Below are 19,865 nucleotides of genomic sequence, written 5' to 3'. Positions count from 1 at the left end.
TTGTTACAGGTTATAGAATGGTAATCGATTTTCGCAAATTAAATAAAGCTACTAGAAAAGATCATTACCCTCTACCTTTTATTGATCAAATGGTAGAAAGATTATCCAAGCATACACATTTTTGCTTTCTAGATGGTTATTCTGGTTTCTCTTAAATACCTGTGTCAAAAGATGATCAAGAGAAAACCACTTTTACTTGCCCTTTCGGTACCTTTGCTTATAGACGTATGCCTTTTGGTTTATGTAATGCACCTGCTACCTTTCAAAGATGTATGACTGCTATATTCTCTGATTTTTGTGAAAATGTTGTTGAGGTTTTCATGGATGATTTCTCCATTTACGAAACTTCTTTTGATGATTGCTTAAGCAACCTTGATCGAGTTTTGCATAGATGTGAAGAAACTAATCTTGTCTTGAATTGGGAGAAGTGCCACTTTATGGTTGATGTGGCTTGAAGCTACGTCGGTATTTCCCCAAAGAGGAAGGGATGATGCAGCACAGGGATGGTAGGTATTTCCCTCAGTGATGAAACCAAGGTTATCGAACCAGTAGGAGAACCAAGCAACACTACGTAAACAACACCTGCACGCAAATAACAAATACTCGCAACCCGACGTGTAAAAGGGGTTGTCAATCCCTTTCGGGTAGCGGTGCCGGAAATTGGCAAACAAACATGGTAAAAATATGATAGATTGGATCGCGGGGACGCAAGATAAAATAAATAAGAATAAATTGCAGCAAGGTATTTTTATATTTTTGTTTTAATAGATCTGAAAATAAAAGCAAAGGAAAATAGATCACAAAGGCAAATAATATGAGAAAGAGACCCGGGGGGCCATAGGTTTCACTAGTGGCTTCTCTTGAGAAAAATAGCAAACGGTGGGTATACAAATTACTGTTGGGCAATTCATAGAACTTCAAATAATCATGACGATATCGAGGCAATGATCATTACATAGGCATCACGTCCAAGATTAGTAGACCGACTCCTGCCTACATCTACTACTATTACTCCACACATTGACCGCTATCCAGCATGCAACTAGTGTATTAAGTTCATGGAGAAACGGAGTAAAGCAATAAGAACGATGACATGATGTAGACAAGATCTATTTATGTAGAAATAGACCGCATCATTTTATCCTTAGTAGCAACGATACATACGTGTCGGTTCCCCTTCTGTCATTGGGATCAAGCATCGTAAGATCGAACCCACTACAAAGCACCTCTTCCCATTGCAAGATAAATAGATCAAGTTGGCCAAACAAAACCCAAATATCGAAGAAGAAATACGAGGCTATAAGCAATCATGCATATAAGAGATCAAAGAAACTCAAATAACTTTCATGGATAAAAAGATAGGTCTGATCATAAACCCAAAGTTCATCCGATCCCAAGAGACCATTGTATTGAGAATCAAACGAGAGAGAGGAAGCCATCTAGCTACTAACTACGGACCCGAAGGTCTACAAAGAACTACTGACGCATCATCGGAGAGGCACCAATGGAAGTGGTGAACCCCTCCGTGATGGTGTCTAGATTGGATCTGGTGGTTCTAGACTCTGCGGCGGCTGGAATTGATTTTCGTCGACTCCCCAAGGGTTTCTGGAATATTGGGGTATTTATAGAGCAAATTGGTTCAAGGGGCACCCGAGGTGGGCACAACCCACCTGGGCGCGCCTGGGCCCCCAGGCGTGCCCTGGTGGGTTGTGCTCCCCTCAGAGCACCCCACAGGTGCTTCTTCGGCCCACTGGATGTCTTCTGGTCCAAAAAAATCCACAAAAAGTTTCACTGTGTTTGGACTCTGTTTGGTATTGATTTCTTGCGATGTAAAAAACATGCAGAAAACAACAACTGGCACTTGGCACTATGTCAATAGGTTAGTACCAAAAATGATATAAAATGACTATAAAATGATTATAAAACATCCAAGAATGAAAATATAATAGCATGGAACAATCAAAAATTATAAATACGTTGGAGACGTATCAATGGTTAATGAAGGTATTGTCTTGGGGCATAAAATTCCTGAAAGAGGTATTGAAGTTGATAAAGCTAAAGTATATGCTATTGAAAAAATGTTGTGCCCTAAAGATATCAAAGGTATAAGAAGTTTCCTTGGCCATGCTGGTTTCTATAGGAGGTTTATTAAAGACTTCTCTAAAATTTCTAGGCCTCTCACTAATCTCTTGCAAAAAGATGTTCCTTTTGTTTTCGATGATGATTGTGTAGAAGCATTTGAAATACTTAAGAAAGCCTTGATTTCTACACTATTGTTCAGCCACCTAATTGCAATTTCCCCTTTGAAATTATGTGTGATGCTAGTGATTATGCTGTTGGTGCTGTTCTAGGACAAAGGGTTGATAAGAAATTAAATGTTATTCAGTATGCTAGTAAAACTCTAGACAATGCCCAGAGAAATTATGCTACCACTGAAAAAGAATTTTTAGCGGTTGTATTTGCATGTGATAAGTTCACACCTTATATTGTTGATTCCAAAGTAACTGTTCACACTGATCATGCTGCTATTAAATATCTTATGGAAAAGAAAGATGCTAAACCTAGACTTATTAGATGGGTTCTCTTGCTACAAGAATTTGATTTGCATATTATTGATAGAAAGGGAGCTGAGAACCCCGTTGCAGACAACTTGTCTAGGTTAGAAAATGTTCTTGATGACTCACTGCCTATTGATGATAGCTTTCCTAATGAACAATTAAATGTCATAAATGCCTCTCATAATACTCCATGGTATGCTGACTCTGCGAATTATATTGTTGCTAAATTTATACCACCTAGTTTCACATACCAGCAAAAGAAAAAGTTTTTTATGATTTAAGACATTACTTTTGGGATGACCCACACCTTTATAAAGAAGGAGTAGATGGTGTTATTAGACGTTGTGTACCCGAGCATGAACAGGAACAAATCCTACGCAAGTGCCACTCCGAGTCTTATGGAGGACACCACGCTGGAGATAGAACTGCACATAAGGTATTGCAATCCGGTTTCTATTGGCCCACTCTCTTTAAGGATGCTCGTAAGTTTGTCTTGTCTTGTGATCAATGTCAAAGAATTGGTAATATTAGTAGACGTCAGGAAATGACTATGAATTATTCACTTGTTATTGAACCATTTGATGTTTGGTGCTTTGATTATATGGGACCTTTTCCTTCCTCTAATGCGTATACACGTATTTTAGTTGCTGTTGATTACGTTACTAAGTGGGTAGAAGCTATTCCAACTAGTAGTGCTGATCATAACACTCCTATTAAGATGCTTAAAGAAGTTATTTTTCCGAGGTTTGGAGTCCCTAGATATTTAATGACAGATGGTGGTTCACATTTTATTCATGGTGCTTTCCGTAAAATGCTTGCTAAGTACTCCCTCCGTCCCAAAATTCTTGTCTTAGATTTGTCTAGATACGGATGTATCAAAATACTAAAACGTGACTTGATACATCTGTATCTAGACAAATCTAAGACAAGAATTTTGGGGCGGAGGGAGTATGATGTTAATCATAGAATTGCATCTCCTTATCATCCTGAGTCTAGTGGTCAAGTAGAATTGAGCAATAGAGAGATTAAATTAATTTTGCAAAAGACTGTTAATAGATCTAGAAGGAATTGGTCTAAGAAACTTGATGATGCATTATGGGCTTATAGAACTGCTTATAAGAATCCTATGGGTATGTCTCTGTATAAAATGGTTTATGGAAAAGCATGTCACTTACTTCTCGAACTAGAACATAAGGCATATTGGGCTATTAAAGAGCTCAACTATGATTTCAAACTTGCCGGTGAGAAGAGGTTATTTGACATTAGGTCGCTTGATGAGTGGAGAACCCAAGCCTATGAGAATGCCAAGTTGTTTGAAGAAAAAGTTAAAAGATGGCATGATAAAAGGATTCAAAAGCGTGAGTTTAATATAGGTCATCATGTTTTGCTATACAACTCTCGTTTAAGATTTTTTGCAGGAAAGCTTCTCTCTAAATGGGAAGGCCCCTACATTATCGAGGAGGTCTATCGTTCTGGTACCATAAAGATCAACAACGCCGAAGGCACAAATCCGAAGGTGGTAAACGGTCAAAGAATCAAACATTATATCTCAGGTACTTCCATAAATGTTGAGACCAATATAATTAATATCGTATCACCGAAGGAGTACATAAGGGACACTTTCTAGAACGTTTCAGACTCCGAAATGGAATAGGTATGTGGCACGGTAAGTAAACCGACTCCAAAACGTTTCCAATGATAAATTTTTCTCCGTTTTGGAATATTTAAAAAAATTAGGAAAATTAAAAGTAGTCCGAAAGAGACACGAGGCCACCACAAGGGTGGAGGGCGCGCCCTACCCCCCTGGGCACGCCCCCCGTCCATGTGGCCACCTCGTGTGCCTCCCGGACTCAGTTTTCTTGCACGATACTTCTTTTGGTCGGTAAAAATTCATTATATAATCTCCCGAAGGTTTTGACCACCGTACCACGACAAAATCCTCTGTTTTCGTTTTGAGTTGTTCCTGCAGCAGATTTGGAGCAAGATGTCTTTGCAAGAGTCGGTCGGGGAGAGTCGGGTATCTCACTTTGGGCCAGCAACGGAGGAAGAGATGGAGGCTGACTTGAAAAGAGTGGATGCTATGGAGGAGGATCAATAAGTTACCTCTCGCCTTCAAACCAGATATGCTGGAGGAACTTCAGAGCTCATCAATACCAAATTCAGTTATTCCTCCCAATGCTAGATTTCTCTCTTATGAAAATATGAAAAAGAGTGTTGCTTTTTCTCCCGCAGCAAGGAAACATCCATGGGTGGATGGAGCTCTAGCCGTCATGAGTAAACTCCGCAAGGAAGTAATGGATCTTAAGCAGCAAATTAATAAGCTCGAGGAAGATAATCGTATCCTAAGGGGCATCATCGCCAAGAATATCACATCACCAGCTCCGAAGAAAGAGACATAATTAAACACATGGGTATGGGTACTCCCCTTGGCAACTGCCAAGCTTGGGGGAGGTGCCCCGGTATCGTATCACCGTCACATCTTTATCTTTATCGCTTTTCTTAGTTCGATCCTTTTAGTTATATCTTGATCTAGTAGAATAAAGTTTTAGTATGATCTAGCCTTGAGTTTTGCTTTATGTTTACTCTATGTAATCGAGTCCTTGAGATATATAATAAAGAGTAGTTTTGAGTTGAGGGCTCTGCTTTCTTGCTATGATAATGATGGAATTAAATAAAACAAAGAATAAAAAGATCATATATTGATCTTATGGAGAGTAATGACTTCACATATAAAGAGTATGATGAATAAAAGTTGTTGAGAGTTGACAAACATAGTTTTGGTCATTGTTGCAATTAATAGGAAGTAATAAAGAAAGAGAGGCTTCACATAAATATACTATCTTGGACATCTTTTGTAATTGTGAGCACTCATTAAAATATGACATGATAAAAGGTTGATGTTGGACAAGGAAGAAAACATAATAGGTTATGTTTTCTTATATCCGAATAGAAGTTATATTGTCATGGATCATCCAACATGTTGAGCTTGCCTTTCCCTCTCATGCTAGCCAAATTCTTTGCACCAAGTAGAGATACTACTTGCTTCCAAACATCCCTAAACCCAGTTTTGCCATGAGAGTCCACCATACCTACCTATGGATTGAGTAAGATCCTTCAAGTAAGTTGTCATTGGTGCAAGCAATAAAAATTGCTCTCTAAATATGTATGATCTATTAGTGTGAAGAAAATAAGCTTTATATGAACTTGTGATATGGAAGAAATAAAAGCGACGGACTGCATAATAAAGGTCCTTATCACAAGCGGCAACATAAAGTGACATTGTTTTGCATTAAGATTTTGTACATCCAACCATAAAAGCGCATGACAACCTCTGCTTCTCTCTGCGAAGGGCCTATCTTTTACTTTTATCTTCCATCCTTATACAAGAGTCATGGTGATCATCACCTTTCCTTTTTATACGTTTTCCTTTGGCAAGCACTATGTGTTGGAGAGATCCATATATATATATATATATATATATATATATATATATATATATATATATATATATATATATATATATATATATATATATATCCACTCAGATGTAGGTTTTCTTAAATATTATTGTTGACGTTACCCTTGAGGTAAAAGGTTGGGAGGCGAAAACTATAAGCCCCTATCTTTCTCTGTGTCCGGTTGAAGCTTCGGACCCATAAATATCGGGTGAGTGTTACCAATTGTGAAATACTAAATGATAGTTGAGTATGTGGACTTGCTGAAAAGCTCTTATATTGACTCTTTCCGATGTTATGATAAATTGCAATTGCTTCAATGACTGAGATCATAGTTTGTTAGTTTTCAATGAAGTTTCTGATTCATACTTTACTTTGTGAATGAATTGTTACTTTAGCATAAGAAATTATATGGCATTATATGTTGCTGTTCTAAAGATGAACATGATGCCCTCATGTGCGTATTTTATTTTATCGACGCCTCTATCTCTAGACATGCAGACGTATTTTTTGATTTCGGCTTTCGCTTGAGAACAAGCGAGGTCTAAGCTTGGGGGAGTTGATACGTCCATTTTGCATCATGCTTTTATATTGATATTTATTGCATTATGGGTTGTTATTACACATTTTATCACAATACTTATGCCTATTCTCTATTATTTTATAAGGTTTACATGAAGAGGGAGAATGCCGGCAGCTGGAATTTTGGACTGGAAAAGGAGAAAATATTAGAGACCTATTTTGCACAACTCCAAAAGTCTTGAAACTTCACGGAGCATGTTTTTGGAATATATAAAAAATATTGGGCCAAGAAAGGACCAGAGGGGGGCCACCAGCCAGCCACAAGGGTGGAGGGCGCGCCCCCCCCCCCCCCACCTTGTGGGCCCCCTGGCAGGCCTCCGGTGCCCATCTTTGGCTATATGGTGTGTTTTGACCTGGAAAAAATCAGAAGGAAGCTTTTAGAATGAAGCGTCGCCATCTCGAGGCGGAACCTGGGCAGAACCAATCTAGAGCTCCGACGGTGCTGTTGTCCCGGGGAAACATCCCTCCGGGAGGGGGAAATCGAAGCCATCGTCATCACCAACGATCCTCTCATCGAGAGGGGGTCAATCTCCATCAACATCTTCACCAGCACCATCTCCTCTCAGACCCTAGTTCATCTCTTGTATTCGATCTTGGTCCCAAAACGTTGGATTGGTACCTGTGGGTTGCTAGTATTGTTGATTACTCCTTGTAGTGGATGCTAGTTGGTTTATCCGGTGGAAGATTATATTTTGAGATCCTTAATGATAATTAATACTCCTCTGATCTTGATGATAAATATGTTTTGTGAGTAGTTACGTTTGTTCCTGAGGACATGGGAGAAGTCTTGTATAAGTAATCATGTGAATTTGGTACTCGTTTGATATTTTGATGAGATGTATGTTGTCTTTCCTCTAGTGGTGTTATGTGAACGTCGACTACATGACACTTCACCATTATTTGGGCCTAGGGGAAGGCATTGGAAAGTAATAAGTAGATGATGGGTTGCTAGAGTGACAGAAGCTTAAGGCCTAGTTTATGCGTTGCTTCGTAAGGGGCTGATTTGGATCCATATGTTTCATGCCATGGTTAGGTTTACCTTAATTCTTCTTTCGTAGTTGCGGATGCTTGCGAGAGGGGTTAATCATAAGTGGGAGGCTTGTCCAAGGAAGGGCAGCACCCAAGCACCGGTCCACCCACATATCAAATTATCAAAGTAACGAACGCGAATCATATGAGCATGATGAAAACTAGCTTGACAACAATTCCCATGTGTCCTCGGGAGCACTTTGTTTATATAAGAGTTTGTCCAGGCTTGTCCTTTGCTACAAAAAGGATTGGGCCACCTTGCTGCACCTTAGTTACTTTATGTACTTGTTACCCGTTACGATTTATCTTATCACAAAACTATCTCTTACCGATAATTTCAGTGCTTGCAGAGAATACCTTGCTGAAAACCACTTGCCATTTCCTTCTGCTCCTCGTTGGGTTCGACACTCTTACTTATCGAAAGGACTACGATAGATCCCCTATACTTGTGGGTCATCATCGTAGCGCCCCCGCCTCCCTTGACCTAGGCTTTATTGAGAGTGATATCAGTATCTCTTGGATGCCCGGTGTGCTCTCCGGAGGCGCGCTACATTTAATCTTTACGCACAATGCTCATCTTGGTGTACTTAAGTATGACTTGGAAACGTCTTGCCTACTAGAGACTGAGCCGCCGTTTGAGATCCAGATCGCCCGCTTTGACTCTCATGCCCTGATTGCGCTGGAGGACGGTCAGCTGGGGATTGCGAGGCTCAATGGCTTCAATCTCTCCGTGCACTAGAGGGGGTTTGCCACGACCAGGTTGCAACATGGACAAAATCTGAAGTCATTGACCTAAAGAAGCATCTCCTTTGCAGGCGATCCCATGATCCCACATACTGAGTTGGTTGGCTCTGTTGAAAGAATGGCTATCATCTTTGCAACCACAAATCTTGGCACCTACATGATCGATCTCAAGTCACTAAGGACGAAGAAGCTCATGAGCGAGCTTCGTCTTTTCAACAATCCATGGGCTCTATTCCCCTATTTTAGCTTCTACAATCCAATCGGTATGTAATTCATTTACCTCTAAGTCGTCTATTGTAATACTACCAGTTGTTATTTGCAAGAAGGTGTTAGTAGTAAGAAACTATTATATTTTTCTCAGTGGGACAGGTTAACAACATGGCTGGTTTAGGAGAAAGTGAAATGGGAAGCATTGATGAGGAATCGGGAGAGAGTGCTGGAAGTAGTGACAGTGAATCAGGAGAACATGATGCTGGAAGCAGCATCGTGGAAATGATAAAACTAATGATGGAAGCACCGATGATGAAGCAGAAGAAGCCGAACCTAGAAACAACAATGACGAAGCATAGACCTTGAGCAAGGGCTTGAAGTAAGGTCATTCTGGCTACCATTTTGATATTGGTTCTCGTTCAAGGCCCTACCAGTCAGTAAGTAAAGTGTACTTATAAACCTGGAAAGTTGTTGCCTGAATCCCAAATAAGTAGACTTGTCGTGGAGTAGTTGATTGTTGCAACTATGCCATGACTTTCGGTTTTGTGTCAGAATCGAAACAGGGTGCTTTCAAATAGAGTGGGCTTGCATTCATATAAATTATGTTCGTGTGTGGGCAAGTATATAAATCATCTAATCCGATATTACTCTATAGATCATATATAATTAAATAGGTATTTTGCAATAATTATTATCTCTTAATATGTAAACGTACTATCTGAACATAGAACCATGAATGAAAATGGCCTATTTCAGTATGCAACCATGCATGGTAAAAGGACCATCACAACATGATATTCATATTCAACAAACATTTTACAATTATATAATAACTAACAGAGTGGCCCTCGCACGTGCGCAGGCAACGTCTTTAATTGCCATTAATTGTATTTCCTAAGAAGGGCCTCCCTTGATGCATATAAATGCCTCAATATGCTTCCAAATTACTTAGTTGCACTAAACAATCACTAAATATATAAATATAAATATAGTGGATTATATATAGGTGAATCAAAATTTAAAATGGGCTAAGGATAAATGAGCATTGTACAACAAAATGAAGATGGCATTTGATAGAAAGAAATGAATGATAACCATGAACGATGACGAAGGTGTGTTTGAAGTTTGCATTTTGGAAAGGACTGGGGACACATAAGTAATGTACACCATTTTGGAAATTTCCAGGAATCAATGAAAATTTCGTGTGCCATTAATAACTTAGTTTCCTATGTGGCATAGCTCATAAGAGAGATAACTAGTGTTTTGTACCTAATGGAAGTAAAATAATGTAGTTCAAATTATTATATTTAAATCTCTGAGCCAAGATGCCAACAAAGGTTGATAGAAGAGATATATCTAACCTCGATGAATATAAGTTTTCTATATGCTAATAAAGGTTGATATAAGGGATACAACAATAAAATCTAGCAGGAATAACAGTACTTCTGGTTTACAAATTTTAGGGCCAGAGATTCCTTTTATTGCTTCATAGTTCACAAATTCTAGTAACGATAAAAAACAAGGAAAATACAAAGACAATATCAGCCCACGCCATCGACGCACGGCCCGGTAGTCTCACACAGATCTTCCTCATAAACCCAAATCCGCCGCTGCGGTGCCCTAGACACTTAGGTTGTGTTTCGTCCGGAACCCCCTGCTCGATCCCCATACACCCGAGCGGCCGCTAGGGTTCCTAGCCGCCGCCGCCCCTCCACCGCCGCGTGCCAAGCCGTCGGTGCCGCTTCCCCGCCGTGACCTCCTCTTCCTACACTGCTCGTTGGACCTCCTCCCTTCCCCCACCTCAAAACAGGAACACAACAAAAATCCCCATCCTACCCATCGTCGAGCGGCTCGTTGCCACCGGGGCCGCCTGTGCCACGGGAGTACTACGCTGGAACCGCCGCAGCCGTCGTGACCGCCGCGACCTCCACTGCCATCCCACGCCGCGCCTCTTCTTCTCTTGTCCCCGATCTCGAAGGTGGGATTGTAGTGGGCGTAGTGAAGTAGAGGGGAGATCTGGGCGTCAGAGCGGAGGAGGAGCAAGGTGGACCAGGCCACACACAAAGCAGAGGTCATCCTACCCGCGCCAGGCATACCCATGTCTGGTTGCTGTTGATCTGACGCCATAGTGCACACAAGGTGTTTGAGGTAATGTCCCTTAATTATTGTAGTTCATTCTGCTTTCACTTTTTCTTTGTGCTAGATGGTCTACGGGAAGAATCATTTTGCTATAACATCATGGAGTGTGCTACTTGTCCTGTTGAAATTTGAGCTTGTTCGCTGTGTCCTTCTATGTATGGTGAGCCTTCTGTTCATGTTAGAAAAATGCACACCAGGAGTAAGCTATATATACACATTGGTAATCAATCTGCGGGGGAATTTGGCATTTATATATAGAACATCCCTACATGTTATCTAGTGTACTTGATCTTATCTTAAATCAATAAACTAATTGACAACTTTTGGCATTTCTCCTTGTCTATTATTATATAGATTCTTCAAACATTCCATAAAAAAAATTGAAGGCAATTTGAAAAGCGCCACAAAACTTTTTTGGAGGCGGCCTGAGAAAGGCCACATTTGAACTTTTGAGGCATTCTTTATAATGCCACAAATTATGCTTGTAGGCATTCTGAAGATGCCTCCATTGTGTGTTTCTGAGGTGTTTTAGAAAAACGGCTCGAAAGGTCTTTGCTTTCATGAGTATCTCCACCATTATTTAAAACACCTTTAGTTGTATAGGCTAGCATTTTATAGGCCTTTGGAGGCATATGAGAATATCCGCTAACAGTTTACGTGTTTTGGTGCCAACACCCGCAGGCTGCCGGTCCAGCCATATGGAAGATGCGTTGGAGATCAAGGACGTGGAAGAAATCGTAGAGGCAATCCTCATCCGCCTCCCGCCTGGTGAGCCTGAGAATTTCGTCCGTGCATCCCTCGTCTGCAAATTGTGGTGCCGCCTCCTCTCCGACAATGGCTTCCTCGGCCGCTATCGAGCCTTCCATAATATACCACCTATGCTCGGCCTTCTCCATAGTTGGTTCTGCAATGACCCCTTCATCCCCATCACCAAATTTATCCCCCGTGGTCACCCTAAACACAATAATGTGGCCGACTGCCGCCACGGCCGTGTCCTATTTTCAGATTGGGTCATCTGGTTCCCCATGACGGGCAACACTAGGGAGCTACCAGCACCACAGAGAGGCGACAATTGGAATACTGATGAATGTGCAGCTGTGCTTTGTGCCGTTGACGGTTGCGACCATGGGGCTTGCCAATCGGGCCCATTTTTTGTGGTCTCCATCAGCCTTGATGAGGAGAAGGTGGCCACGGCGATCGTGTATTCTTCGGAGACGAGTACTTGGAGCGCCCCAACCTCCCTCGACCTAGGCTTTATTGAGAGTGATATCAGTCTCTCTTGGATGCCTGGTGTGCTCTCCGGAGGCGCGCTACATTTTATCTTGATGCACGATGCTCGTCTTGGTGTACTTAAGTATGACTTGGGAACATCTTGCCTATCAGAGATTGAGCCGACGTTTGAGATCCAGAGCGCCCGCTATGACTCTCATGCCCTGATTGCGCCGGAGGACGGCCAACTGGGGATTGCGAGGCTCAATGGTTTCAATCTCTCTGTGTACTGGAGGGAGGTTTGTCACGACCAGGTTGCAATGTGGAAAAAATCTGAAGTCATCGATCTAAAGAAGCATCTCCTTGCAAGCGATCCCATGATCTCACATACTGAGTTGGTTGGCTCTGTTGAAAGAACAGCTATCATCTTCGCAACCTCAAATATTGGCACCTACATGATTGATCTCAAGTCACTAAGGCCGAAGAAGCTCACGAGCGAGCTTCGTCTTTTCAACCATCCATGGGCTCTGTTCCCCTATTTTAGCTTCTACAATCCACCAGGTATGTAATTCGTTTACCTCTATGTTGTCTATTGTAGTACTACTAGTTATTATTTGCAAGAACGTGTTAATAGTTAGTAACTGATATATTTTTTATCAGTGGGACAAGTTGAGAACGTGGCCGATTTAGGAGAAAGTGAAATGGGAAGCATTGATGAGGAATCAGGAGAGAGTGAATCTAGAAGCAGTGACAGGGAATCAGGAGAAAGTGATGCTGGAAGCAGCGAGGGGGAAATGAGAAAACTGATGCTGGAAGCACCGATGATGAAGCAAAAGAAGCCGAAGCTAGAAACATCATCGACGAAGCATAGACCTTGAGTGAGGGCTTGAAGCAAGGTCATTCTGTCTACCATTTTGATATTGATTCTCGTTCAAGGCCCTACCAGTCAGTAACTAAAGTGTACTTATAAACCTGGCAAAGTTGTAGCGTGAATCCCAAATAAGTAGACTTGTCGTGGAGTAGTCAATTGTTGCAACTAAGCCATGACTTCAGGTTTTGTGTCCGAGTCGGAACAGGGTGCTTTCAAAATAGAGTGGGCTTGCATTCGTACAAATTATGTTGGTGTCTGGGTAATTATATAAGTCATCTAATCCGCTATTACCGCTATAAATCTTATATAGTTAAATAGGTATTTTTGACCAATTATTATCTCTTAACATGTAAGCATACCATCTCAACATACAACCATGAATGGAAAGGGCCTATTTCAATATGCAACCATGCATGGTAAAAGGACCATCACAACATGATATTCATATTCAACAAACATTTTACAATTATATAATAACTAACAGAGTGGCCCTCGCACGTGCGCAGGCAACGCCTTTAATTGCCATCAGTTGTTTTTCCTAAGAAGTGCCTCCCTTGATGCATATAAATGCGTGAATATGCTTCCAAATTACTTAGCCGCACTAAGCAACCCCTAAATATATAAATATAGTGGCTTATATATAGGTGAATCAGAAATTTGAAATGGGCTAAGGATAAATGAGCATTATACAACATAATGAAGATTACATTTGATAGAAAGAAATTAAAGATAACCATGAACAATGACAGAGGTGTGTTTGAAGTTTGTGTATTGGAAAGGACTGAGGACACATAAGTAATGCGCACCATTTTGGAAATTTCCTGCAATCAACGAACATCAATAAAAAAATTGTGTGCATCATTAATAACCTAGTTTCCTGTATGGCATAGCTCATAAGAGAGATAACCAGTGTTATTAACCTGATGGAAGCAAAATAATTTAGTTTTTAAATTACTATATTTAAATCTCTGAGCCAAGATGCTAGCAAAGATTTTTTCTCGAATATGCACGAGTGTGCATATTATATATTAAAGAAGAAAGGCAAAAGAGTGCCTCCACCAAGATTACACTAGTTTCTTACACTTACTCCTCACTACTCGTCCACCTATGCAAACTATGGAAGAAAGGGTCGACATTCCCTTTAAACTTCCCAGCTACCGCCCATGACAAACCTTCGGTACGAACTCTACCTAGAAGCACCTCCCTCGACGGTGATGCTCCATTAAACACAATAGTGTTACGATGCTTCCACAGTTCCCAGAGCGTAAGGATAAAGATGGTATGGAGATCCTTGCGCCGTAGGTTATTCGGCCCATGCTTATCTCGAAGCCAAGTGTGCATGGAGTCTTGCACCGTCGGCGTCCACTCCGGTTTTCCCAACGCCGCACATACCACCGCCCATGTTGATCTAGCAAACACGCAAGTAAGAAGCACGTGGTTGATCGTTTCGTCCTCCTGGTCGCACAGGGGGCAAGCATCTTGATGAGGCAGCCCTCTCCTCGCAAGCCTATCCGAGGTCCAGCACCGGTCTCGAAGGGCCAGCCAGGTGAAGAACTTACAAGTGGAGGGCGCCCTAGAAGTCCAAGTCATCTCCGCCATTGGCTCCACCGTACGGCCCCAAAACTTTGCCGCGTATGCCAACCTCATTGAATAGTTACCATTGTTCTCCCAAGCCCAAGATATCTTATCTGGCACGCCCACGTCCGGCACCCACATGCTCACTCTAAGCCATAGAGAGAGGAACTCCGTCAGTGCCTCTTCACCCATTTCCGGTCCAATGTCTAGCGCCCATGATCCTTCCTCGACTGCCGGGGCAACAAGCCTCGTAGATTTTGCGCGCGGCGGTACCATGGCATAAATCCTTGGCGCCAGGTCTTGCACCCTCATGCCATCAATCCAACGGTCCTCCCAAAAGAGCGTGGTAAGACAGCAGTGCACGTCACTCGTGGTCGCAGCCTGGAACAAAAGTCTTGATTCCGGTGGAGCCCTAATCCTGAACTCGCTCCACGGTCTGCTCGTGTCTGCTACCTCTTGAGCACTGCGTTGGTTTTCCCTTGAAGAGGAAAGGGTGATGCAGTAAAGTAGCGTAAGTATTTCCCTCAGTTTTTGAGAACCAAGGTATCAATCCAGTAGGAGGCCACGCTCAAGTCCCTCGCACCTACACAGACAAATAAAAACCTCGCTACCAACGCAATAAAGGGGTTGTCAATCCCTCCACGGTCACTTACGAAAGTGAGATCTGATAGATATGATAAGATAATATTTTTTGGTATTTTTATAATAAACATTGAAAGTAAAATAAAAGGCAATAAAAATAGCTAGGTGTTGGAAGATTAATATGATGGAAAATAGACCCGGGGGCCCTAGGTTTCACTAGTGGCTTCTCTCAAGAGCATAAGTATTACGGTGGGTGAACAAATTACTATTGAGCAATTGATAGAATTGAGCATAGTTATGAGAATATCTAGGTATGATCATGTATATAGGCATCACGTCCGTGACAAGTAGACCGACTCCTGCCTGCATCTACTACTATTACTCCACACATCGATCGCTATCCAGCATGCATCTAGAGTATTAAGTTCAAAGGAACAGAGTAATGCTTTAAGTAAGATGACATGATGTAGAGGGATAAACTCATGCAATATGAAATAAACCCCATCTTGTTATCCTCGATGGCAACAATACAATACGTGCCTTGCTGCCCCTGCTGTCACTGGGAAAGGACACCGCAAGATTGAACCCAAAGCTAAGCACTTCTCCCATTGCAAGAAAGATCAATCTAGTAGGCCAAACAAAACTGATAATTCGAAGAGACTTGCAAAGATAACCAATCATACATAAAAGAATTCAGAGAAGATTCAAATATTGTTCATAGATAAACTTGATCATAAACCCACAATTCACCGGTCTCAACAAACACACCGCAAAAGAAGATTACATCGAATAGATCTCCATGAGAATCGTGGAGAACTTTGTATTGAGAGCCAAAGAGAGAGAAGAAGCCAACTAGCTAATAACTATGGACCCGAAGGTCTGAGGTAAACTACTCACACATCATCGGAGAGGCTATGGTGTTGATGTAGAAGCCCTCCGTTATCAATGCCCCCTCCGGCAGGACGCCGGAAAAGGCCCCAAGATGGGATCTCATGGGTATAGAACGTTGCGGCGGTGGAATTAGGTTTTCGTGGATGCTTCTGTTGGTTTGGGGGTACGTAGGTATATATAGGAGGAAGAAGTACGTCGGTGGAGCAACATGGGCCCCACGAGGGTGGAGGGCGCGCCCAGGGGGGTAGGTTAGTATGCTTGAAGTATTATTACTTTTATGTCAATATTAAACTTTTATCTTGAATCTTTCGGATCTGAATATTCATACCACAATTAAGAGGGTTACATTAAAAAATTATGCCAAGTAGCATCCCGCATCAAAAATTCTGTTTTATCATTTACCTACTCGAGGACGAGCAGGAATTAAGCTTGGGGATGCTTGATACGTCTCCAACGTATCTATAATTTTTGATTGCTTCATGCTATATCTATTCTGTTTTGGATGATTAATGGGCTTTATCATACACTTTTATATTATTTTTGGGACTAACCTATTAACCGAAGGCCCAGCCCAGAATTGCTGTTTTTTGCCTATTTCAGAGTCTCGCAGAAAAAGAATATCAAACGGAGTCCAAACGGAATGAAACCTTCGGGAACGTGATTTTCGGAACGAACATGATCCATAGGACTTGGACCCTACGTCAAGAAAGCTACCAGGAAGCCACGAGGTAGGGGGCGCGCCTACCCCCCTGGGCACGCCCTCCACCCTCGTGGGCCCCACGTTGCTCCACCGACGTACTCCTTCCTCCTATATATACCTACGTACCCCCAAACGATCAGATACGGAGCCAAAAAACCTAATTCCACTGCCGCAACCTTCTGTACCCGTGAGATCCCATCTTGGGGCCTGTTCTGGAGCTCCGCCGGAGGGGGCATCGATCACGGAGGGCTTCTACATCAACACCATAGCCTCTCCGATGATGTGTGAGTAGTTTACCTCAGACCTTCGGGTCCATAGTTATTAGCTAGATGGCTTCTTCTCTCTTTTTGGATCTCAATACAATGTTCTCCCCCTCTCTTGTGGAGATCTATTCGATGTAATCTTCTTTTGCGGTGTGTTTGTTGAGACCGATGAATTGTGGGTTTATGATCAAGTTTATCTATGAACAATATTTGAATCTTCTGAATTCTTTTATGTATGATTGGTTATCTTTGCAAGTCTCTTCGAATTATCAGTTTGGTTGGGCCTACTAGATTGATCTTTCTTGCAATGGGAGAAGTGCTTAGCTTTGGGTTCAATCTTGCGGTGTCCTTTCCCAGTGACAGTAGGGGCAGCAAGGCACGTATTGTATTGTTGCCATCGAGGATAACAAGATGGGGTTTATATCATACTGCATGAGTTTATCCCTCTACATCATGTCATCTTGCTTAAAGTGTTACTCTGTTCTTATGAACTTAATACTCTAGATGCATGCTAGATAGCGGTCGATGTGTGGATTAATAGTAGTAGATGTAGGCAGGAGTCGGTCTACTTGTTTCGGACGTGATGCCTATATACATGATCATGCCTAGATATTCTCATAACTATGCTAAATTCTGTCAATTGCTCAACAGTAATTTGTTCACCCACCGTAAATACTTATGCTCTCGAGAGAAGCCACTAGTGAAACCTATGGCCCCGGGGTCTATTTTCCATCATATTAATCTTCCAACACTTAGCTATTTCCGTTGCCTTTTATTTTACATTGCATCTTTATCACAAAAATACCAAAAATATTATCTTATCATATCTATCAGATCTCACTCTTGTAAGTGACCATGTAGGGATTGACAACCCCTTATCGCGTTGGTTGCGAGGATTTATTTGTTTGTGTAGGTGCGAGGGACTCGTGTGTAGCCTCCTACTGGATTGATACCTTGGTTCTCAAAAACTGACGGAAATACTTACGCTACTTTGCTGCATCACCCTTTCCTCCTCAAGGGAAAACCAACGTAGTGCTCAAGAGGTAGCAAGAAGGGTTTCTGGCGCCGTTGCCGGGGAGGTCTACGCAAAAGTCAACATACCAAGTACCCATCACAAACCCTTATCTCCCGCATTACATTATTTGCCATTTGCCTCTCGTTTTCCTCTCCCCCACTTCACCCTTGACGTTTTATTCGCCCTCTCTTTTCCGTTTGCCTTCTTCATTCCTTTTTGCCCCTCGCTCTTTCTGCCGTTATGTCTGAAATTGGGGAAATTATTGTCGATATGGACAATAATAATATCATGGAAAATTCTGATGCTCCTGCTGAAGAACCCCCTACCTTGCATACAAAAAAAATCGAATTGGCAATGGTAATATTATTGGAAAAGGGGTTATTCAAAATTTCTTTACTTGTGCCGGTGCTTTGCCTTCTATGGGCAGTTCCATTCTTCATAGAGCTAGTAGTCTTGCTGACGCTATTGCCATGCTTATAGTTGAACTTGAAAGGCAATTTATGCACTTGCACCCTTGCATACAAAGGATTTTCCTAGAATTTTCTAATATAGAGCATTCTTCTGTTAAGCGTGCCGCTACTATCTTTTTGGCTCATGAGTTCAGATTTATAATAAAAGAGGCCAAGGAAATCTTTGCGCATTATAGGGTGGACGCTGGCCGTCCTCCCATAGAGGCTATCCTCTTTGATCAAGAAGAAATAATGCGTTTTCAATCTCTAGACTATGTTGCTTTCAATGAAAACCTTAGAAAAAAGGTCCCTACCAATGTTCTAGTTGATAGAATTTCTGAACTTAATGATGAATTGGTTGTGCAATATGAAGGGCCGAAGGAGGAACCGATACCTCCTAAAATTGATCTTGGGGACTTTTGTCCCATTAAATTTAGCCCTTTTGGTTACTTTTGCTTGCCTCAAAGGAAACTTGTTGCTGAACGTAGAGAATATGAAATGAGTTTTAATGATCTATCCTATTACGATGGCAATACCTAGATCTATCCTTGCTTTTATGCCTAGCTAGGGGCGTTAAACGATAGCGCTTGTTGGGAGGCAACCCAATTTTATTTTTAGTTTTTTTGCTTTTTGCTTCTGTTTAGGAATAAATATTTGTTCTAGCCTCTGGTTACATGTGTTTTTATGTTTTAATTAGTGTTTGTGCCAAGTTAAACCTATAGGATCTTCTTGGATGATAGTTATTTGATCTTGCAGAAAATTCCAGAAACTTACTGTTCATGAAAATAATTGTTAAAAATCACCAGAACGTGATAAAATATTGATTCCAATTGCTTCTGATCAATAAACAAATTGTCTAGGTCGTCCTATTTTGGCTGATTTTTTGGAGTTCCAGAAGTTTGCGTTAGTTACAGATTACTACAGACTGTTCTGTTTTTGATAGATTCTGTTTTTCGTGTGTTGTTTGCTTATTTTGATGAATCTATGGCTAGTAAAAGAGTTTATAAACCATAGAGAAGTTGGAATAAAGTAGGTTTAACACCAATATAAATAAATAATGAGTTCATTACAGTACCTTGAAGTGGTCTTTTGTTTTCTTTCGCTAACGGAGCTCACGAGATTTTCTGCTGAGTTTTGTGTTGTGAAGTTTTCAAGTTTTGGGTGAAAGATTTGATGGATTATGGAACAAGGAGTGGCTAGAGCCTAAGCTTGGGGATGCCCATGGCACCTCCAAGATAATCTAAGGACACCTAAAATCCAAAGCTTGGGGGTGCCCCGGAAGGCATCCCCTCTTTCGTCTACTTCCATCGGTAACTTTACTTGGAGCTATATTTTTATTCACCACATGATATGTGTTTTACTTGGAGCGTCTTGTATGATTTGAGTCTTTGCTTTTTAGTTTACCACAATCATCTTTGCTGTACACACCTTTTGAGAGAGACACACATGATTCGGAAATTATTAGAATACTCTATGTGCTTTACTTATATCTTTTGAGTTATATAGTTTTTGCTCTAGTACTTCACTTATATCTTTTAGAGCACGGTGGTGGATTTCTTTTATAGAAACTATTGATTTCTCATGCTTAACTTA

General features: G+C 41.4%; 1 protein-coding gene across 1 annotated transcript; it reads left to right on the top strand.

Annotated features, from left to right (window-relative positions):
* Positions 1-10,204: 10,204 nt before the first annotated feature.
* LOC123168072 (uncharacterized) lies at positions 10,205-13,040 on the top strand. Its single transcript, XM_044585937.1, has 3 exons — positions 10,205-10,726; positions 11,399-12,487; positions 12,587-13,040. Exons 2-3 carry the CDS (start codon positions 11,416-11,418, stop codon positions 12,802-12,804), a joined length of 1,290 nt encoding a protein of 429 aa, XP_044441872.1. The 5' UTR covers positions 10,205-10,726; positions 11,399-11,415; the 3' UTR covers positions 12,805-13,040.
* Positions 13,041-19,865: the final 6,825 nt, after the last annotated feature.

This window comes from Triticum aestivum, chromosome 7D (assembly GCF_018294505.1).
Source record: "Triticum aestivum cultivar Chinese Spring chromosome 7D, IWGSC CS RefSeq v2.1, whole genome shotgun sequence".
NCBI lineage: Eukaryota > Viridiplantae > Streptophyta > Magnoliopsida > Poales > Poaceae > Triticum > Triticum aestivum.
This window is presented reverse-complemented; position numbering and strand designations above follow the sequence as displayed.